We start from the raw sequence: 24,389 nt of genomic DNA, 5'->3' as shown, positions 1-24,389 counted from the left end.
TCCTCCACATCCCAAAAGTGCTCGATTGGATTGAGATCTGGTGATTGTGGAGGCCATTTGCGTACAGTGAACTCATTGTCATGTTCAAGAAACCAGTCTGAGATGATTCACGCTTTATGACATGGTGCATTATTCTGCTGGAAGTAGCCATAAGAAGATGGGTACACTGTGGTCATAAAGGGATGGACATGGTCAGCAACAATACTCAGGTAGGCTGTGGTGTTTATACGAAGCTCAATTGGTACTAAAGGGCCCAAAGTGTGCCAAGAAAATATTCTCCACACCATTACACCACCAGCACCAGCCTGAACTGTTGATACAAGGCAGGATGGATCCATGCTTTCAAGTTGTTGACACCACATTCTGACCCTACCATCCGAATGTCACAGCAGAAATCGAGACTTATGAAGTTACGAAGATGAATGGAAGCTTGGAACAACATGAGGGTGAGTTATTATTCATTCATTCTTTTTCTTTTCGGCTCAGTCCCTTTATTAATCAGGGATCGCCACAGCGGAATGAACCGCCAACTTATCCAGCGTATGTTTTACTCAGCGGATGCCCTTCCAGCCGCAACTCAACACTGGGAAACACCCATACACTCTTGCATTCACACACATACACCACGGTCAATTAGGCTTATTCAATTCACCTATAGCACATGTGAGGCGATCGTGCGCCACCGTGACACCCCGGTGAGTAAATAATAACATTAAATTCATTTTGGGGTGAACCAAACCTTTCATTCGTTCTACCTCTCATCTTAAACTTCTGAAATATTTTCAAAACTGATTTTTAATAGGAAAAAAAACTAAGCACGACAACTTTTTGCATGTTTTTAATTGTCTGCAATAATTAGGAGTAACAAACATAAAATACAATTTCATCAGTTAAATAAGAACCCTTTTTCCGCTTGTTTTATATGAATAGAAGTGAAGGTTCAGACTATGATGAGCGAAGAGCACAGAATCAGTCAATATACAAATGAGGTGCAGTAAATACACACTTACTAAATTCATTAGAAAACTATATCTGTTTGTTGATGCGTCAGCACGTTCATGATACGTTTAATGAATTATGCGATGCAGAGCACGTCCTCGCAAAAACCCCATCACTCTGTAAAGGAAAGAGTGTTCTTTGGGTTTACACAAAAACACGTTTGAGATTTAATTCACAACATGCCTGCACTTACAGTAAGCCGTGTCAATGTAAGCATTTTTGAATCCATACATATTTGACACGACAGAGACGGGACAAAGATTATAGACACATGCGAGTTTGACGAGACCAAACAGGAATAATTCAAAAGACACAGATTGTATTCTACCATATCAAAGCAAAAGCTTCTTTTGAGTCGTTATTAATGTATTAGAAAGATAACTTTTTCATTCATCTTTTGTCTTTCTCCTCTTTTTCTTGATGGGAAAAGGTAATGAGGTTTCAACGCTTGGAAGATGAAGTAGACTGGCTTCCTCCCTGGAAAAGAGACAACGAGCGTGAGGTAACTGTTACTGACAGAAAATATCCGTTGAATTAACAGTAATAAACCGGCAGTTGTGGTTGCCAGTATTTTACCATTAAAATACAATTCAAAATGTATAATTTTAACGTAAAACAACCTTATTTCATTAAATTATAACGTTTATACACCAATGTTTTGAAGTGCGACATCTACACGTCATATCCTTTGTTACACAGAATATACACAAACATATAGTTATGAGATGGTCAATATATATCCCAGGACATTTTTAAATCAAGACTTAAACACTATTTTTATTCTTTAGCTTTTACATGTGTGTAGATACTGTTGTAGTTTCATAGCTTAGATCTGTTTGTACATTTGTACACCACTTTGGATAGATTTTATTGTGTTTACCTTGCTGAAAAAACAGCTCAAACCAGCCTAAAGTGGCTGGCTGGTTTTAACTGGTTGTCCAGTCTGGTTTTAGAGGGGGTTTGGCCATTTCCAGGCTGGTTTCCAGCCATTTCCAGCCTAGTCTTAGCTGGTCAGGCTGGAAAATGACCAGCTAAAACCAGCTTGACCTGGTTTAAGCTGGACATAGCTGGTTTTGGCTGGGCTCCCAGGCTAGTTTGGCTGGTCAAGCTGGTTTTAACTGGTCATCTCCCAGCCTGACCAGCTAAGACCAGGCTGGAAATGGCCAAAACCTCTCTAAATCGGGCTGGGGGCTCAGGTTGGTTTAAGCTGTTTTTTCAGCAGGGTAAATGTGCTTTATAAATAAACGTTGTTGTTGTTGTTGTTATCAAATAACTTTTCCCACAAGCAGAGAAATATATTGAGTCTTATATAAAGAAGACATTCAGTGCCATTCACACAACTACAAAACACTATCATGGTAACAGATATAAAATTAAAATAACGGAATAAATATAATTTATGATTAACATTTGATGCAACATAAAACTCTAATGTGACTCTAAACTGATGGGAAAAAGCTATAAAGAACCCTAATGTCAACAAAAAAGCATAAAAAGTGAAATGTCATGCAGAGAACTGTGGGATAAGTCAATATTTTTGGTTATTCATTGTATATATTAAGCAATCTTACTGTTATCCAGGTTACGGATTTCTACTGTAGCACTTTTACGTTTTTTTATCATTGAAATCACCGGCTTTTTTTTTCTTTTTTTACAGTTTTAGATGTTTGTTTTATTAATAGTTACCATTTTGAAGATCCGAGTTAGGGTGCCTTGACTCTCTCCACGTCCCTTTTGTCCTTTAGTAGAGCTCTGTGATTTCTGCTCTCTCTGTTGATAAAACACACAGGGTTGTGGGATACTGTCGTTGTTTATATGTTCATACTTGGAAGGTTTGCTTCAATTGCTTTGTAGTTTATTTTATTTAGGGCGAATGCTTATTCAAGAAATCTAAAGACATTGATCTCTGTCCATTTCCAAAGTGACTCTGTTGTCGTTTGACTGAAATATGAACAATGACCAAGACACTGGACACAGTGTCTCAAGATGTGCCCATAAAAAGGTCCGATTTTTTCCTTGTCCTACAGTCACAGTGTTGCAGATTACAGTTCAACACATTGGTGATTTCAGAATTGCGGGATTGCCTACATTTTGTTGCATCTCCAAAATAAATCTTATATTATATTTCATCATATTATATTTAATCGTATGTTGTTTTGGTCTTTAAATTTAAGTGTGAATGCAAACCAAACCAGGAACCTTAATGTGTCATTTAATTAACAAACAACAAGAAACAAACTACAAGACGCTCTTTGAAACATTTTCATATTGCAGGTCTAAAAATGAAAAAGTATTTATAAATAAAATAAGTAATTATAAGTAGATGATAAGGTGAGATCAGATGTAGAAATACAACATTGCCTATAGTTTTATTGCTATGTAAGGATAGGTTAACTGTGATTTTTCTGTTTCAATGAAGACTGAAGAAGATCAATTATGAATCAAATCAAATAATAAATGGACATTATAAATGATCATTAAATGGAACCACATGTATGAAAAGCAAAGCAGGTTGATGTGCTTTTAAGTTAATTCATTAAGTCATTAATTTCAAGTACAAATCCTCTATCCCATGCACAGGTAAACAATCCTGAAATATGAAAAATCATACCCAACAATACCAAAAAATCATGATCATAACCGCTGTATCCTACCAAAATCTCAGATGGCCAGAGAGTGATTCATCTTTTATACGTTTTGACTGAATAATGTGCACCTTTTGTAAAGCTGCTTTGGAACAGTAATTGTGAAAAGCGTTATACAAACAAAGATGAATTGATTTGAATTGAAGAAATTGTCAAAGTTACATATTATACTGCTTTTTTCCATAATATGCAAGTAAAATCACCTCATTCTCAAATCACAAAATTGGATTCCATTTTGTGATTTGTGAATGAGGTGATTTTAAATGAATAATATGGGGGGGGGGAAAGCATTTTAGAAGGCTCGTTTGCTAAAATGCTCAAAATCTCTTCATCTGAAAGTGAATCAATCTGAAATCTTCTGAAAAGAGCATTTTTCTCAGCCTTCCATGTCTATGTTCAGTTATTTTACTTTAAAGGCAATGGCAAGAACCTCTTCTTTCCCATAAATGTGAAATTATTGAACCTACACACAAGAGCCTGTGGAAAAAAAATGCTAATTTTAGAAGAAAATTTCAGACTGGCTTACTTCCCTCAATGATTGAACAATTATATTGATTTTAATATGTAGTTTTAAGCCCATGTCCAATAATGAAACATTGGAAGAACTAGTTTATCAACCCAAACCTCAAGTGTGACAATTAAGGTAAGTTTTTACTTAGTTTGAGGAATATTTTGGTATGTATGCCCAAGTGTTAAATAATTTCTAAGTTTGAGAGTTTAATAAATGTAAGCAACATTTTTGTATATAGCATTAAACACAATAATTTAATAAATGCGATTTTATAGCGCAAGGTAGCCTGAATAGCAAGAAGCACTGTAACACCTAACTACATGCGACGCGGCGTCACAACACATGATAAAAGTATCTTTTTTATGTTAAAACAAGTTGTCCTAACTATTTGCAATGTCGACGCGCTAAATTTCTACTTTAGAAACAGCTTTAATTTTAAAACAGGATAAACTGCAAAAACAGTGTCACCTCAGGTACAGATGATGCGCTTTATTCAGTGATAAATGCTATTAATGTGAGCTTGAATTCTATTTTACATGACATTTATTGCTATACTATTTAATGCCGAAGCAGTTAATTTACCTCAGACCAAAAAAAAAACATTTTCAGTGATTCTGTGAAAATCGTTTAGAGGCAAATTCATACAAATTCGTGTGAGTTCAGTCATATGAAAATGTACGATTTTAAAAGGAGAATTGGCACCCAGCCTCGCCCCTAAACCCTACTGTCATTGGGGGATCAGCAAATTGTACTAAATTGTATGAATGTGATTGTACGAATTCATAGGAATTACCCACTAAATCAAAAAGTTAGGAATTTCCATGAGATTGTGTTGGAAACACTGCAATACCTAATTACATGCGACGCAGCGTGCGCGAAGTGATAAAAGTATCTTTTTCATGTTAAACGATTTGTCCTAACCATGTGTGATGGCGACGCATGAAATTTCTATTTTAGAAACAGCTTTTATTTCTGCGACGTCACAGCAAAACAACCACAAAAACCTCAGGTACAGATGATGTGCTTTATTCAGTGTTAAATGTTACAAATGTGAGCTTGAATATCATTTTACGTGACATTTATTGCTATAATATTTAACGCAGAAGCAGTTAATTTACCTCAGACCACGGGAAAAAAGCGTTTGAAAATTAAAGTCAGTGATACCGTGCAAACCTACAATATCAGTACTCTTACTATGTACTTCGAATACTGTTATATTGGTTTAACATGTATTAATTAGATTATAACCCTTACCATTTCATTGGGAGTGAGGCTGATAGCTATTTAAATATTGCCATTGCAGCCTGATCTCATGAGGAAATGTAACTATTTTACATTCTGTCAGTTTAGTGCGAATTCGTACGAGTTCAGTCGTACGAAAATGTAAGATTTTTAAAAAGGAGGCGTGGCACTAAACCCCGCCCCTAAACCCAATCGGCATTGGGGAATGAGCAAATCGTACGAATGAGATCGTACGAATTAGCCGCTGAATCAAAAAGTTATGAATTGCTGTGAGATTGTGTTGGCTTTTGTGTCTCGTCACGTTTGTTCGCGTGTGGTTAAAACACTGTGTAACTGTTTCATACTATTCATTCTATTTCATATGCTTGTTTGAGAATTTAGTATTATAAATTTTTATTTAAAGTGCATAGACGAATTACCAACCTACGTCACACATGACGTCACACCGGTCCCCGGTTGCAAAAAGAGACCGGTGGCAATAGTAAACATGTCGTGTTGTGCAGTAGGCCAAATGCCAAAAACTTAACATAATTAAGACGACCTAATTAAAAATGCTGGACTCTTTTGATTGCAGAAATGATTTCAGCAAAAACGGTTACATATGGTTAGTTAAACTGCGGACACTGAATGCTGAATTAAACGTGAAAGCCTAAGTTATTAAGGTAAAGTTGGTTTTATATTCACACATTCATTCAGTGACAACTTGTGACACACTCCCTATATTGTTTACCACGGCACTTTGAATATTCGGTCTGAAATAACCTGCAAGTGTGACTTGAAAACACCATTAACACTGTTTATTTGACTGTGAACAATGTTGCACTTTCATAGTCAATGGCTCCTAATATGATTTCAATATTTAGAGTTTGCCAATAATACTTTTATGAATTATTAAGGAGAAAGTCCGAATGTGCGAATATAAAACCAACTTTACCTCCTGTCAGAATGCAGTGGTTTTGCTTGCTGATGATTACCCAGGCCTTGTATAACGTTAGCTCTGTCTTCTTTCCTTGTCTTTAGCTAGGCAGAACCTCGGTTTTTAGCACTACATAGTTTTGAATCTGGTAATCATGGAACATTATTTATTGCACATGACCACATCTTGTTAAACACTTGGAGCTTCAATGAGATTTTATAATTGGGGCTGGATGCTTGGTCATTTCGTCTTTTCCAATATCCATTGGGACTGTGCTATCGCAAATGGACCTGTCAGACGAATGCCGCTCACTTTAACGTTAATTTTGCCGAATCACTGTGCTTATCACTGGTGACAAGCTGTTATAATACTCTGAAAGCATTATGTAAATAATATATACAATATGTAATCAATATATCTTATTTCTAAGACAACAACAAACTCTGTACCGCATCGGATGTCATTCCCTAGCTGTAAATACTAGAACTCTCGTTTTTTATCTGCCACCTCCCTGCGCGCGCATTCTGAATGTTTACAAACATGGTCATTCGTCTATAGGCAAGTGTTTCTTTGTGAGTGATGTTTGATTTAAGCCCTACATGGTGCCTCAATCCTGAATTATTTTATAAACAACAGTGTATATGTGACAAACAGGGAATCCGTTACGCAGTGGGATTAAAAATATGAGTCAGCATATCTCATTTTCTGTCATTTTCTCGAATAATTTTAACGTCAGAAGATTGAGACTTACCCTAGATTTGGGGGTAGAGGGAGAAACCTAATTAGAAAAAAGGGAAACTACAATGAGAATCATCAAAAAAAAAATAATAATACATTTTATGGCAGATTGAATATAGAGAAAGAGAAGAAAGAGAGAAATACGAACAATGGTTCTGAGAAAGTGCATGACCGCGTTCTCATCTGGGCGGCGACGAGGAGATGCGCTCGATCTCTGGGGCGACGAGGATAAACCACCACGAAAAGACCCCTGCGATGAAGACCAGACCACATTTCTGACATTTCAGCATTTCATCACATTCAAAATAAAAGATTGGGTTTAGAATTTCAAACAAAATAGACTCTCTAACATAAGTTAAAGTGAGTTTTTTTCATTGTAGTTTACTTCATTTATTTAATGTAATTTAGCTTGAGGATATTTACTAGCTGACATTATATAACGATTAGTCTTCATTACTTAAAGTCTTTAGTTATGTTTTATTACTTGAATTATTTGTTCAATGCTGCTGAGACAGATTTCTATTGACAAAAAATGACTTACGAATTTCCACCCTGCTGAAAAAAACAGTATATGCTGGTAAGGTATGTTTTTATGCTGGTCTTGCTGGTTTCAATGGTGGTCTCAATGCTCGTCTTGCTGGTTTTAATGCAAGCATTGAAACCAGTATACCAGCTTCAAACCACACTTTACCAGCTGTTTTTTTAGCAGGGCAGTATCCACTGTGGCGACCCCTGGTCAATTAAGGGACTAAGCCGAAAGAAAATCAATGAATTTTGATTCAGTTTTATTACAAACACTTACATTACCATAGGTGGTAGGGTTGCCAGATTGCACTACAACTATGTTTGGTATTGTACGTATAAAAAAAATCAACAATATATTTTTACTCGCAGTTTTTTTGCTGTATATGTGCAGTACATGTACATAGTGTACACTTAAAATATCACATAAATATCCATTTACCCCTTATAATGCATTCTGATTAGCTTTGACCTGAAGAACAGACAGATAACTTTAAAAATTGTAAAAAAAATAAAATAAATTTTTGTGTGCAAATTTATATAAGATTTTTAACAAATTGTTCTGAAAACTATATTCTCTTATAAATGAAACATGCTGTATAAGATTTATATCAAATAGTTCTGAAAACGATATTCTCTTATGTTCACTTATGATTCTCTTGTGAATGAAACATGCTGTTGGACACCAACATCCATGCGCAAAGGATCATGGGTGTCCAGAAGTCTCCATTCGTTATAATTTTCAAGATCCTTCAATTCAGAAGGGCCAGTTTTGAGCACTTTGGTTTTGGAACAACACTTCAATTCGGCGGCCATGATTGTTTTCACCCCAAAGTGCCCATCGGAGGGCGATATAAGACATAAAAAGGCTCAGATACCTGAGAAATATTTAGTAGGTCTGGTAATTGGTAAAAAAAATTGTCTGGGATTATTTTGTTTTTAAATCAGCGCACACACAACTTTCTTGTTGTCAGAATACAGCCCACCTGCGATCGTATCAATTCCTGTCTCACTTTTTACGCAGAGATTCTTCCTAGTGAACTATTGTGTAATGCCAATTTATTGTGAGAAAGAAACATTGATTGGATGGGTTTAAATGAGATGAGTTTTATTTTGAGATGTTGTAATGTGGTGCTGGACAAGCTCATACGGTGCTTAACATATATGCGCACACCCCTCACAAATCTCTCATTTAAATTCATATTTTCTATAGGAAGGTTTACAATATTATATTTATGCAAATACATTAATTTAGTCAGTACTGAAGCCAAATCTGGAGCTGATCTAACAAAATAACTTATGATAACGGTCCAAAATTAGTACACCCAAATTTATATGGTATGCAAAACTATTAAATAATATTGTAAAAAGAGCAAAATTCAATAGAAACAAAAAATGTGCATGAATTTAAATGTATTATCTTTCAATTTTTAAAGATGTTTGATGACAAATATTATTTTAATTAATATATCAGTTTAATAAATCTGTTTTGTTCAAATGCACCAAAATATATTAACTATATTCACTGAGAAATGGATAAAAATATTAATTTTCACAATGGGGTGTACTCATTTGAGCTGTATAACCAAACTGTCAGTGTTAGTAACTTTCTAGTAATAATAAAAAGTTTGGTTAGTTTATTTTGGTGTGTTTGATAAAAGTTGGACTGGTTCATTTTAATGGGCAAAGTTGATAAACCTGTAAACAATTGCCAATCTGTAACTGACAATGAGTAATGTTGGTAACGTCATTCATTTAACGACATCAGCATTTCTAATTGTTCAAATCAATAGGATAAAACTTACCTGTCGTGATGACATCTTTTCTAGATTTTAGTGTATACAGTTGAGGTCAGAATTATTAGCCCCCCTGAATTCTTGGCCCCCTTTTTATTTTTTTTTCTCCAATTTCCAAAGATTTTTTTCAACACATTTCTAAACATAATAGTTTTAATAACTCATTTCTAATGTGATTTATTTCTAAACTGATTTATTTTATCTTTGCCATTATTTGCCAGTACATAATATTTTACAAGATGTTTTTCAAGACACTTCTATACAGCTTAAAGTAACATTTAAAGGCTTAACTAGGTAAATTAGGTTAACTAGGCAGGTTAGGGTAATTAGGCAAGTTACTGTATAACGATAGTTTGTTCTGTAGACTATCGGAAAAAAATAGCTTAAAGGGGCTAATAATTATGACCTTAAAAAGGTTAATAATAAATTAAAAACTGCTTTTATTCTAGCCGAAGTAAAACAAATAAGACTTTCTCCAGAAGAAAAAATATTATCGGACATACTGTGAAAATTTCCTTGCTCTGTTAAAAATAATTTGGGAAATATGTAAAAAAGAAAAAAAAATTCAAAGGGGGGCTAATAATTCTGACTTCCACTGTACATGTCTTGTGTGCAAATATGCAGAGCTGAAGTATAATATTCTTCTATAAGACGCTTGTGGTTTTATTTATCACTTAAACTTAAGGTCTTCCACCCGGTGTCCTGACATTTTATCCTAGCCATCAGATTATGCTACCAACACTGTATTTAAATGGTTCTGAGGTTGGCGTTAGATATTAGACAGGTTAGGGCAATGTTACAGCTTCATATCACACTACTCCACATTAACATTCACGCTGGTAGAACAATCTGATGGGTAGCCCCCCTGATGGGTAGCAGATTGGGTCATCAAAATGTGCTACTTTTTGAATAGGAGGTAGGACAATCTGACAAAATAGGACAAATCGACAGAACACCGGCAACTAATATTTAAACATAAAAAAATTTACCTGGCCAACTGAGATTAAACATGGAGATCATGATTTTTCAGTAATAATACATCATGTTTACCACCTTTTGTTGTTTGCTAGTAATAGTGCTCTTGGCCCCAGAAATGGTCCTGCTTACATTTGTCACACATATTCTTCTTACATTAAAATACTAAGCATCTCATTATTTTTCATGATTCGTAAAATGAGTGGTGGATGAAGATTATTGGTAGTGGCAACTTGTTATATTCAATTCAAAAAATCACTTTCCCGAACTCTCACATTCAATCTGCCCAGTTGGTGGAATGAACTCCCTAACTACATCAGAACGGCAGAGTCACTTGCTGTCTTCAAGAAACGACTAAAAACTCAACTATTTAGTCTCCACTTTCCCTCCTAATCTGTAACTGCCTCTCTGGCTATACCACTAACTGTACTCTCTCTCTCTCAAAAAAAAAAAAAAAATTATAATAATAATTCTAATGCTTAGCTTCTTAGACTTGACACACCTGAAACTTGTCTATAGCACTTGTTCACTGCTGCTCTTATAGTTGTGTAAATTGCTTCCTTGTCCTCATTTGTAAGTCGCTTTGGATAAAAGCGTCTGCTAAATGACTAAATGTAAATGTAAATTGAGCTAAAAAAAGGAGAGTGTGGCTTGATTTTTAGGATTGAGATTCTAATTACAGATTTATATCTATATTTCTACTGCAGCATGATACATATTTCAGTTTATATATGAAATTCTTGTACAATCCTACATGACTAAACGACTAATACATCCTTTACATTCTTCTGTGCTTATTTGTTGTACACAACATAGTAAAAAAAAAAAGCTGAAAATCCCAAAGACGTTTGAAGGGCTCAGATCAATTGTTGATCAATTCAGGTATGAAAATATAGTCATCTTTCACAAATTAAGCCCATTGAGTCTGCTTTATCATCCTGGAATATCACCATGGCATGTGTCATCTAATAGGTTATAAAATAAATTAAAAAAAAAAAAACAAAGCAAAAATTAATAACTCCAGTAAATATTTGTTTTCTTTCTTTATATATAATTAAGTGTGGATTAACAACACAATCAGTCCTTGAATCACACAAAATGAAAGATTTTCATGTTTTTTTTTTCTATGTTGTTGACCTAAAAGTGTAAGTCCTATTGTTTGCATGTTTTTCTTTGTAATGCGACCAAATTAATTATTAAAAATAACACAAAATATACATCTCATTGAATACCCTTTTGTTCAAATTGCAATGTGTGTAACACCAAATTTAAATGCTGAATATTCATGTTGGTGTGTAAAGTGCTTACAGTTTCAGTGCAATTCAATGATAAGATGAATCAAAAAACATCTGTTTTCTAATTGTTGATTTGTTGCACCTGTGTGTTAATTGCTTAACCAAATCCAGACGGTATCAAAGTCAGATACATTACTATGATCATACAGTAGCACAATTTTCAACACGGCCCTTCGTGGCCAGTGAAGAGCTCAATGCTGATGGTCAACAATGGCCCAACACATCATGATTGAAGCAGCTGAGATTGCTACACACATCTAAACAGCTAGAAGGATCCTTGTGCAGACATTCATCAATAAGATGAAAGACCTTTACCAAATTGATCTCCATGCTTTCATAGACTCTGTGATCTCAGCCAGGTCCATTGCAGTACAGTACATGTCTTTCTCCAAGGAGAAGAAGCCAGCTTAAATTCGAATAGGATTTTGCTGATTATACTGTTAGATTAGATTCAATTGTTGGTCCTTTTTGATGCAAGACGTAACCTGTTCAAGCTTGATGCATGAGAACCAGTTAGGTTATGTCTTGTATTTTTAGCTTAGCTGAGAACCATTTAGCTGAGAACCATAAGCCTGAGCTTAGTTATGTTTCCATCCGCCTATTTTGTATTGAAATGTTCAATATGGCATCTCCAGTTTCCTCTCACAGCTCAATGTAACTTCCCCTTGCGTTCTTTCACACTTTTTCCCCACCCTGTTCCTGAAGACACACCATTAGTACACATTTTTGAATGTTTCCTAACAAAACACACCTGATTCAACTTGTCGGCTTACAGGAACAGGCTTGGGAAATTCTGCTTTACACTGTTATTAAGATGTGTATTTGCTTTGCTAAATCCGGGCTCACACTGCAGGAGCTCAGGCTGATTTAAAGGGATAGTTCAGGCAAAAATGGAAATGCCTTTAACCCTGAAGTGGATTCAAACCTTTATGAATTTCAAAAGAAGATATTTTAAAGAATGTTGTAATCTAGTAAGCATTGACACCCTTATTATAAGGACGTCTATAGCTACCAGTTTCCAAAATTCTCCAAAGATTATTTGGAACAAGTGAAAGGTAAGTAAAGTGTGGCATGGTGGCTCAGTGGTTAGCACTGTCGTCTCACAGCATAAGGGTCGCTGGTTTGAGTTCCGGGTGCTCCGGTTTCCCTCACAATCCAAAGACATGCGCTATAGGTGGATTGCATGAGCTAAAATAGCCGTAATGTATGTGAGTGTGTGGGTGTTTCCCAGTGTTGTGTTGTGGCTGGAAGGGCATCCGCTGCGTAAAACATGTGTTGGATAAGTTGGCGGTTCATTCCGCTGTGGCAACCCCTGATTAATAAAGGGACTAAGCCGAAAAAGAAAATGAATGAATGAAGTGAAAGGTAAGTAAAGTGCGGCATGGTGGCTCAGTGGTTAGCAATGTCGTCTCACAGCAAGAGGGTCGTTGGTTCGAGTTCCAGGTGCTCCGGTTTCCCCCACAGTCCAAAGACATGCGCTATAGGTGAATTGAATAAACTAAATTGGCAATAGTGTGTGTGTGAGTATATGGTGGTTCACAGTACTGGATTGCGGCTGGAAGGGCATCCACTCCATGAAACATATGCTGGAATAGTTGGTGGTTCATTCCGCTGTGGTGACCCCTGACAAATAAGGGACTAAGCAGAAGGAAAATGAATGAAAGGTAAATAAATGTACAATTTTTGGGTGAACTATCTCTTTAATCTACTATTTAGCCCCCCTGTCCATCTCAGGAAGTCCAGTGGCCCAGATTATATGGTTATGCAAATTTACACCACAAGGATGTAGCCCAATTTGAGGCTTTTTTTTCCTGAAATAGACTTTATTTATGCAATGTCAGTAATGTGATTACAGAGTTATGTGATTACTTCACTGCTTCCAAACCCCCAAACCAAACTTATAGGTCTGTGGTCTCCCGAGTTTGTAAAGTTCCTCTATAATGGCACATAAAAAATGCTAATCATTGTTTATTGCAGGGGTAGGGACCCTATGGCCCGGGAGCCACATGTGGCTCTTTGACCAAAAATATGGGGTTCTCCAGCTGTTTTTCTTCAATAATATTCAGATTTTTAAAAAAATACAACTGTTACTAGAAATCAGTTTCCTATTGAAAATACAATTACAATTCCCTTTATATTGTATTTTCTACAGCAAAAGGAGTAAGAACTCGGTTTACAGTGAAAGGGCGTTTCAACCAATGCGACCAAGTTATATTTCTTACATTTCTATGGTAATTTACATTTCTATTGTAACCCCACACACGTAAATTCAAAGATTCATGAGTGACGATGGCAAAAAGAAAAAAAATCTGTAAATTGTCCTTTCTTATTAGACCTTTTTCTTGGAACGCAAATTACCCATTATGCTTTGCGTGTATGCCCAAGGAGAATGCTAAGAACTTCCGGTCGTCAGCTGATGTGTGTCACATTTGGACAGCTTTGAAACCATAGTTTTAATTTTACTTGCATTTATCATCTTTAAACTGATACTGTTGTCGATCAGCACCACCTCCTGGACTGATCATTTTAAAAATGTGATCTAATAGGATGGAAAACAACTGCTGTGAGACATTTTCCCCTCTTTGTCAGATGGCATCTTCTGCTGTTTAAATGAAGCCTAGTCATAGCTAAAGACACCTGCACTGTCCCACTAACACACTGATTTAATAACTGTGACAAAGTGAAAATAAATTGACATTTTGAAATGACAGAAAAACACAAACCGTGGTGAATACAACACACTAAATGAAACAAACGGCTCACGATTAGAATGACCACGCAAATCAGCCAGCAGAGTATCAGTAACGGACTTTTATTGGTCATTTTTGTAAATTGCATGACTTACATACCTTTAAGTTTCATGCTAGTAATCTGGTTTGCTCTATAATGCACTGAAGTATTGCGTGTGTGTGTGTGTGAAGAGCTGCTGAGCTAACAGCTGACAGGCCAGGGAAAACACACACACACACACTGTATTTCTGACGGCAGACATGTGAACTAGGAGAACGTTTTTCTCACGCACTTGAATCTGACAGATTATAACGGCTTTAATACACACCTTTCAAAGTTGTGTGTCACAAAAACACTCCGTAATCCACTCAAAAGGCTATTGAAACCCATTGAAGCACAAATTTCCAGTTATAAAGGCTGTAAACGGAAGTTTATTGCATCTAAGGTCAGAAATTCTTTTGGTTTCTCATACATTTAAAATCATCAATTTCTCAGAGTCTAAAACTATTTGAAGATGTTCTCTTCCAAAACACCTCTTTTTTTTTCTGAGAGTCTCTGCTTTGCTCTGATTGGTCAGATGCTCTAGTTTTGATTGGTCTACTTGCTTACAGTGCATATCAGAAAGGAACTGTCACTCTCATATTCAACAGGAGGCTTCTTTCATTCAGAACTCTGTACACAGTAATCAATCAGTAACACTTTAGAATAATGGTAATTAGTTAACCGCTTAATGCCCAAGGTGTTTTTTTAACATGCATTTTTATTCCCTTCTGCTATTTGGGCTTATTGGAACCTAATTAGATTAAAACCTAAGTATCATCTTTTGATATGATGTACTTTTAGAGAAAAATGATGTCCACATATGTGGACTCGTGGTCCGAATTTACATAAAACTCTTTTTCCTGACAGTTTTTCAATGCATTAATAGCACGTACATATTTTTTGAACAAGTTATGACTATCAGAGAGTAATTTTTTGCCCATTTTGGACAGTTAAAAGTAGGTTTTGAGACATTTTATATGCTGCAAAACAGTTGCAGGATGACACTGTATGTCTGTAACAAAATATAAAACATTCAAAGTATTTTAAATAGCCACTTAAGAGCTAAAATGTGCTGTCTACGTATGTGGACAAGCCCTAGGAGGTTAATGTTATTTAATGTATTTTCTAACATTAACAATGTTTAAATATTCTTGTAAAGCATGAATCATAGTTCAGCATGTACTAATGCAGTGTTTCTCAACCACGTTACTGTAGGACCACCAACACTGCATGTTTTAGGCCCCGTTTACACTAATACATTTTAGTTTTAAAACGCGTAAGTTGTGCTACGATTACACCTTTCGTCCACACTACGCAGGATTTTTCGAGCCCTTTCGAGCGTCTTCGTTTTAAAACGCTGCTGTTCCGTGTCAGTGTGGATGAGGGAAAACGGAGACATCTGAAAACGGAGGCGAGGCTGCAGACATTCCCCTATTTGACTAGGTTTTTTTCCTCAATATTAAGTGCACAAAGTTCAGTCTTGCACCCTTACCATAAGTTCAGACTTCGCAAGATACTCCTGAGGACACGTCGAGGAAAAACAGTATACTTTATAACGTCATTCGCATCATCCTGGCTACGTTGCTTCATCTTAACAATAAAATGAAAACATGATATGAGAAACAGCCTGTTTTCATTTTGATATTAACTTAACAGACGCTAAAAATGTTAAGGTATCGTGCAGCTTCATATTTAGATGACCGTCGTCTTCACTGTATACATATTTCTAACAAAACGGAGCCTATAACAGAACTGCCTCCTTTCAATTTCAGCGAAAAACTATGAAACACACCCCATCTCTTTTGCTGAATATCAGTTTTAATAATAAATAATGGCTATTATAAAAGTATAACGTACAATAAGTTTACACAATATAGGAAATAAAGGCAAGCAGTCAGTCAAATGTGCAGAATCAGTGTACGTGGTTGCATTAATTAATATAGTAACTTCTCTTTGCGCTCAGCCAAAACACGTTACCGAAGAACATGTAATAGATTCAATATTAGATGAGACAAGATGAATTAAATATCTCGTTTGACAACTATAGTGAGATGAAATCCAGCAGAAGACCCTTGATGAACTGTCCGACATGCGCTGCTCTCACCCAGGGAGCTGTGCTCAAAGCACCCGCTCAGACGTGCACATACGTTGCAGCGCACGCCAAAGTGTGTGCGCGGTCACATGATGTGCGTTTTCAGCGGTGTAGTGTGGACGGAGATCTGTTCAGAAATGCTAGATGAAATGCCAGTGTGGACATGGATCGTTTTCGTTCTAAAACGCCGTTTTAAAACTAAAGCGCATTAGTGTAAACTGGGCTTTAGATGTCTCCTTTGTCTGTCACACCCATTACGGGTCTTTTAGTCTCTGTTAATGGGTTGATGATCTGAATCAGGTGTGTTTGGTTCATTCATTCATTCAGAAAGGCTCTGAAAGCATGCGTCTGTTACTGAAATGTGACCTCCGGTGGACAGTAGCAGATTCAGTTCCACATGAGGTTATTAATTAGCAAATAATATAAATATTCCAAATGTAAACATTAGGTGAGCAGGTTACATTATAACCGCGTGTCCTAAGAACACGCTTCGTGACGAGATACGCAGTGATGAGCAATTTGGCTGTTTGCACCAGACAAAACATGACAGAAATTTAAATACAGCCATTCAGAAGCACAAACTTTGCACTCACTCACAAAATGGTAAGGTTTATTATCTATTAAATACATATTAACCCTCTTTAACATTATTAAATGTACATGCTGAATCACGTGTTTAGTTCTAAAGTTCAATTTCAAACGGTTTATTTTAGGTGAACTATCTGCTGCTGCTTTCAGTAGTATGGCAATAAATGTCATGTAAAATGGCATTTAAACTCTCATTGTTAGCATTTAACACTGAATAAAGCACATGAGGTTTACCTGAGGTGATCATTGTTATAGTTTTCCGTTGTTCACCTGTGAGAAATAGAAGCCGTTTCTAATAAATCAATTCAAGGTGTTGGTTAGGACAAAAACTCCTTTTAATATGGAAAATATTCCTTCTGTCGGGTGCCATTGCTTTTATTTAGAACATGGTTTAAATCACTCGCTCTTGTCCTCAATCTGGCAACCTGCGCTTGCATTTGTTTTGATCCAGGAGTGCAATACCTAGTTCAATCACTGGGTGTCAAACTTGCATACTGCACCCTTAATTTTTATAATCATGCAAATTGTACTCACTTTTGTTTTTTTGTTTTTTTAATAAAAGTATAAACTAATCACTCTTTCCAATACACCTTTATTATATTAGTTTTTTCCAGCTTTTCTGTATCTAGCAAAATGAGATACAGTGAAACAAATCTGGACTTCCAGATTCCAGTGTGTCTTCTAAATTCAATACAAGCAGTAATTGTAGATTTTATAGACTTAATGAAGCACCAAATATGTAATATTATAATAATTACAGTAATTATTTGAAAACAGACATGCTAAAATAGTCTGACACTAAAAAGTGATTTGTTGACTTTAAAAAAGTGAGTACAATTAGCATAACTATAAAAATTAAGTCAACTTAACAGTTCCAAGTTACAATGGGTTTACTTACAATATTTTTGTAAAGTAAACTTGTTGCTTTTAAGGCAGTTGGTTTACTCACTTTAAGTGACTAACCACTTTTTATAGTGTACATACACTGTAAAAAAAAAATACAGGGTTTCCACGCAATTCATTTATGTCATTCCAACACAAATCTATTAAGTTAACTTAACAAATTTAAGTGGATTAAGCATAAAACAAGTTGTCCCAAAAGAATCTCAAAAATTGTGTCGTTTCAGCTCATTTTAAATAAGTAGCTTGAACAAACAAAAATAAGTGTCGAAAAAAAAAAGTGTCGATCGATAAAGAAATGAAGCTGGAATTCCTGACGACTTATTTCAGGAGTTCAGAATGAATCAGTTTTTTGGACTTCGATCTTTAAAACTTTGAAGACATTTTACGTTCACTGTAAAAAAAAAAAATCCTGGGTTCCACACAATTCCTTAAGGTTGTCCTGACACAAATCGATTAAGTTAACTGAATCGTTTTTACACGTTTAAGTTGATTGAACGTAAAACATTCAAGTTGTCCCAAGAAAAACCTTTAGAATTGTGTTGTTTCAACTTATTTTAAAAAGTCGTTTAAACAAGCAGGAAAAAGTCATTTTTAACAGCTACATTACACACTGCATGATAGGTAATACAGTCGTCCCTCGCTATAATGCGGTTCACCTTTCGCAGTTTCACTGATTTTTTGAGTGAAATCTGACTTTTTTATAGCACATTGTGTTCTGCATCCTGATTAGCAAATTGTGTTCTGCGTCCTGATTGGCTGTAGTCCTCCGTGCCGCGTCCTGTACAGTACAGAATATGTTCCGGTTTCCAAATTTACATACACCTTCGGCTGCTAGCAGTGTGACAGATGCTAACCATCGCACAAGAAGTTGACTTTTGGACATGCTAAATGTAGAAGTTACGCGGCTGCAGGGCGCCATTACAAAATAAGTAAATCTTCGGTTCGTTACATAAAGAAGGAGAGAATAACATAAGGACAACAACAGCAATACAGAACTTTTAGAAAGGTGTGAAAGAAATGATAGTAAAGATTCTTGAGGTTAATATACCAATGTCTCCTTTAATATTTTATTTCATTTATATCCCAAGGAGATTAAGGTAAAAAAGACAGAGCATATATTTATGAATGTATGTATTCTGCAAGCGAAACAGCTTATTTCTTTAAATTGGAAAAGTATATGTGCACCAAATATAGGCCGTTGGCTGAAAGAGGTAGTAACAAACATGTCAATGGAAAAACTTATTTATATATTAAGAAATAAATACATCATTTTTGATAGAGTTTGGGTACCTTTTATGTTGTTTTTAAAAGGTGGTGTTTTGGGAAATGCCTTACTAGAAGTTTAGTAAAAGAAGTGATATTGTATTTTGATGTAAAATACTGAGAAGCCTTTTGTTTTGTTTGTTAATTTGTTTGCTTTATGTTATATCTGGCACATGGAAATGTGTATGTACAGTTGAAGTCAGAATTATAAGGCCCCCCCTGATTATTTTTTCCCCAATTTCTGGTTAATGGAGAGAAGATTTTTTTCAACACATTTCTAAACATAATAGTTTTAATAAGTCATTTCTAATAACTGATTTATTTTATCTTTGTCATGATGACAGTAAATAATATTTGACTAGATATTTTTCAAGACACTTCTATACAGCTTGACATTTAAAGGATTAACTAGGCAGGTTGAGGTAATTAGGCAAGTTATTTTATAATGATGGTTTGTTCTGTAGACTATCGGGTAAAAAAAGAAAAAATATAGCTTAAAGGGGCTAATAATTTTGACCTTAAAATGGTTTTTAAAATATTTAAAACTGCTTTTATTCTAGCCGAAATAAAACAAATAAGACTTTCCCCAGAAGAATAAATATTATCAGACATACTGTGAAAATTTCCTTGCTGTTAAACATCATTTGGGAAATATAAAAAATAAATAAATAAATCAAAAGGGGGCTAATAATTCTGACTTCAACTGTATATGTTAAAATATAATAAAAGGAATTGGGCGGAGGGGGGGGGGGGGATGACAGCAGCAAGAAGTTTCAACAAAGATGCAAAAACTGTTGTAAGCAAGACCATCAGAAGGATGGAGTCAGCTTTGTGGATCAGTGACTGCAGGAAAAATGTTAATGCCTGTCTGAGAAAAGTGTGTAGTGAGGAGTTTTACAGCCTTAAAACATCTATAATGATTGTAAAAAAAAAAAAATAAAGCAGACTACTTAGCAGATTTCGCCTATTGCGGGTTATTTAACAAGGTTTAAACAGGTTTGAACCCAATTGCAAATAAAGAGGGACCACTGCATTAAAAAAAAAAAACATAATAGGGGCACTTTAATATTTGAAAAAAATTGTCTGTTCTGAGCCAACTCCATTGATAGCGACCCATAAACTGAAAACATTCTGACACCCTCGTCTTCAGCATTTACACATAATCCTCTAACAACAACAGGCTTTGCGGATATTGAAAAATTAGATCTAGTGCTTGTTAGTTCAATGTTAATCATCTGGCAACCATTTTTACTGCATTTGCAGGAAGCCTTTTGAATCTATCTGACTAAGCTGAAAGTTTCACAAATAAATTTACCATGAACAAACAGCTCGTTTTAACGGAATATTGATAAAAAGATGTATTAAACAATGCCAATCTGAAACTGAACATTTTTAAAACTGATCTGACCTATATTTAACAGCCACAATACAGTAAAAATGTACTATTATTAACTTGTTCGGTGTTCATTTGTACCCACAGCATATTCATTTGTATTATTACTAGTTATAATAGTAGCTACTTATACTTTTTAAGCCCATCACATACTAAAACTTACTAATATCTGGATTTGTAATAATTTGGATTATCGATTATGACAACATTATAGATCGCTGAGTCCAAACTTTAATAAAACCTCACGCATTAGAGACTAATATATATATATATATATACATATATATATATATATATATATATATATATATATATATATATATATACATATATATATATATATATATATATATATATATACATATATATATATATATATATATATATATATATATATATATATATATATATATATATATATATATATATATATATATATATATATATATGGCTTTCAGTGAAGAGGCTTTAAAATTGCACGCATTGGGAAATACACCATTCAAATAAACTTGAAAATTGAACAAAACTCTTGATGTTTCACCCAAAAAGGCTAATTCGCTCATCATTTACTCATCCTCCACTTGTTTCAAACATGTTTGAGTTTCTTTCTTCTGTTGAACACAAAAGAAGATACTTTGAATAGTGTTGAAAAGCAGCAGCCATTGACTTCCATGGTATGTTTCGTTCCTACTATAGATGTCGATGCCTTCTGGTTTCTAACATCCATCAGACAATCTTATTTGCGGTCAAATAAGATTTAGAACAGTTCAAATGTGAGTAAATAGCGACAGAATTGTCATTTTTGGCTAAACTATTGCTATAACGACACTTTACCTTGGTGCTTTTGCAATTTCTAAACAAACAGACCAAAAAGTCAGTGTTCATGTTGTTAGACATATTTTAATCAAGCAACAAATGTCAAAAAAGCTCAAAGACAGGATCAGGCTTAGGTACAGCTTCAGGGTTGTTCTGGGTTACACAAACTCGTACAGAATGTTACAAACAACACAATCTATAGGGGTTACTAGTGAAGCATTAACGCTTACAGATCACATTGTTACATGAGAGAGATGATTAACCTGAGGCATTTTCAAAAGTCTGGTTGAAGCAGCAAAATGGAGGTCTGAGATCAACTGTTATACACCTGGAACTATGACAATTGTCACATTATAGTTCCTCATGAAATATTAGGTATATTAAAACTATTTAATAAAGGTTAGATGCTACAACACATGTTAGCAATTCAGCAAGTTTAGCTTTTAACCATCATTTGGCACTTTAAAATAAGGTCACATTACGTACATCACTGAGATCTCTTTTTCACATTTTCCCAAACCCCCCCCTATTTTTTTTTTTTTTGTTGTAAAGGTTAAGGCTCTGTAAATTGCATAACTGTGCAAGCATAACTGTTAAAGATCATTTCCAAAACTATGAAAAATTCATTTTAGGTACCAACTGCCTCATTTTGTACCACGGAAAACCCTGAGGTGCTCCCTCAATGCCATGGTGATGCTATAAGATAGCTTTAGATTCGAAAATGGCTATAAAATATATGATATTTATCAGTCGCATAAGAAAAAGCTCCAAGATATGTGGAAATTCTCGTTGTATTATACATAGTACCATTGAGTTTCTTTGTACAATATACCACGCGTACCATCTTTTGCTGGTTACCACAGAACTGTCAGTGAAAAGTTGTAAAAACACTAGATTTTGTTCCTGTACAGTTGTCTCAAATACATTTTATAAAATTCACGTTGTTATAAACAATTCTCACACTCCATCCTTAATCCCTGAATCACAGTAAAAATCCCATAACAAACCAAAATATTCAATACTGGATAATATAGATTTGCTTGTATTCGATTATTAAGATATCAAAAAATTAAAGGTGCTAAACAAACAAACAAAAAGAATACGACACAAATCGTTTACTGGTGGCGATCCGATAATAATCAAACAATAACTGCAGGTCAAGCAAATAAAGAACAGTAGTAAAGGCTCAAGTGAATGCTAAATTGAAACCAAGCCTGCTCAAATTCTCACCTTCCCCTTCTTCTTTTTCTCCCCTCCGAAGAACTTTCCGATCTGATCCATAACGGTAGGGTTCTTCTTAGTACGGCCCAGCCTGAATGTTGACTGCGAAGAGCTTGCAGATGCCATACTGAGTGTTTGCTCTAATCTCGGCAGCGGTGCTTTTTTGTCCCACAGAAATTGGAGTTAGGAAAGTTCTAGTTCTACTCGGTGCCCTCGGACTCGCACTCTGATCCGGCTCCGCCGTGCTCGTGGATAGTCTGCAGCTCGTCAGACTCCGAGGGACGGTCTTTGAAGGTGTTGTCCTCGCGACCTGGGGCATCTCGCGAAAAGAGGCGGACCAAATGTGGGCGTGGCCCCGAGGCATTAGGGTCGACTGTGTTCGGCTGGTTCCAGCTGCTGTGATGTACTTCAGCATTCATGGAGTCAGTCACCACTGGACTCTTGCTGGAGCAGCCATTGTTCTGGTTGAGGTCTGCCTCCCCCAGTCCTGCACACACACACACACACACACACACAACGGGAGTTATCTGACTGTCCACAGTAAGATCATTGTCATCACCTACCCCACCCCTCGACTAACAAAGTCCACTTTAAAACTATTCCATTGCATCGTCACCCTCTAGTATTAAATCTGAGAAATTACGATAACCTTGCACTGGTTATTGTATTAGCATTGATGGCTGTAGGTTTTTTCCTTTGACGTTAAAATATTTACAGATCTACAGCAGTGCTTCCTCAGGAGGTCGTCAGGTTTGAACCCAGTGCAAGAATACAAAGCTGCAACTGTACCACGCAACACAAGAGAATCTGAATTCTAGTGTTTCTTTACAGTGCTTCTTTGTCCAATCACAAAGTTATTGTAGAAGGACAAAGGAAACAGTGTGACTGTAATAACTTCCCTGGGCTGGATTTTATAAATTCTCTGCAAAGTGAAACTCATCTAATATCTGAAGTACTTGCAAGGTTGGGCTGGTTTGAATGACTCGTATACTCAAAAGTATAAGAGGACTAGTGAAAATTCTAAAGATCAGTTTTGGGTTTTGCATTTCCCAAATCATCACCAAATCTATAACATGGTTCAACCAAACATCAGCAAAATAGTCCTTTAGTTTGTGCTGCAAAATAAAATTGTACTGCTTTGGTTTTTCAGTTATTAAAATAATATTTATAGGTCATTCTGGAGGTCTCTCAGCCCTCCAGCTACCCCAAAATTCAGCCCTACCGTTTTTATGTGCTTTGTTTGTGCTGGTTTACGCTTTACCTTAAACAAGGCTAAATTTGGGTTGTCTGGGTTGTCAGTAAAAATCTAATAGGTAGACAATAGTCCAAATATAGACCCTTATTAAATAAAAATGAATGAATGACTACACTTGAAGTCTGTCTAATATCTGGACTATTTAGTCTATTGCAAGATGTCTGTTAGATTTTCACTGCCAGCCCAAATTTTGCCTTGTTTTAGCCAATATGTCAATGTTAGGATGTCTTTGAAACACAAAATTGCTTGGTATTAATCTCTTTCTAAAACAACCACAACAATAAAACCATTGATAAGTAAATAGAACTGACTGTATCATTGCAAATGGCACCTATCAAGCAGTGGGATAAAGTAGGCATTGAGTGAAAAGTGGTAAGACCTGGAATTTCATGTGTTGGAAGCAGGAAATCTGGGTAAGCAAAAACATTGACAGACTTTGAAAAGGGC

General features: G+C 35.5%; 2 protein-coding genes across 3 annotated transcripts in view; both read right to left on the bottom strand.

Moving 5' to 3' along the window:
* Positions 1–822: 822 nt before the first annotated feature.
* On the bottom strand, positions 823–22,912 carry LOC130242872 (myelin basic protein-like). The gene is made up of 5 exons (XM_056474810.1): positions 22,697–22,912; positions 7,200–7,301; positions 7,065–7,091; positions 2,686–2,769; positions 823–1,476 (listed from the first exon to the last, which is right to left on the bottom strand). The coding sequence occupies exons 1-5, from the start codon at positions 22,811–22,813 to the stop codon at positions 1,441–1,443; spliced, it is 366 nt and encodes a 121-aa protein (XP_056330785.1). The 5' UTR covers positions 22,814–22,912; the 3' UTR covers positions 823–1,440.
* Positions 22,888–24,389, bottom strand: part of LOC130242870 (myelin basic protein-like) — a 43,807-nt gene continuing 42,305 nt past the window's right edge. For both annotated transcript variants that reach the window (XM_056474808.1, XM_056474809.1), the window contains exon 4: positions 22,888–23,174. In XM_056474808.1, coding sequence (XP_056330783.1) covers positions 22,888–23,174 — 287 coding nt within the window. The remainder of the gene's footprint in view (positions 23,175–24,389) is intronic.

Source organism: Danio aesculapii, chromosome 16 (genome assembly GCF_903798145.1).
Source record: "Danio aesculapii chromosome 16, fDanAes4.1, whole genome shotgun sequence".
In the NCBI taxonomy this organism is placed as follows: domain Eukaryota; kingdom Metazoa; phylum Chordata; class Actinopteri; order Cypriniformes; family Danionidae; genus Danio; species Danio aesculapii.
This window is presented reverse-complemented; position numbering and strand designations above follow the sequence as displayed.

Excerpts from the sequence above, each read along its gene's own strand:
- LOC130242872 (XM_056474810.1), bottom strand. The coding sequence starts at position 22,813 with ATGGCATCTGCAAGCTCTTCGCAGTCAACATTCAGGCTGGGCCGTACT. Across the intron at positions 7,302-22,696 it reads AGAAAAAGAAGAAGGGGAAG|GGGTCTTTTCGTGGTGGTTT; the intron begins GTGAGAATTTGA and ends TCTTCATCGCAG. Across the intron at positions 7,092-7,199 it reads TGCACTTTCTCAGAACCATT|GTTTCTCCCTCTACCCCCAA; the intron begins GTTCGTATTTCT and ends TTTTCTAATTAG.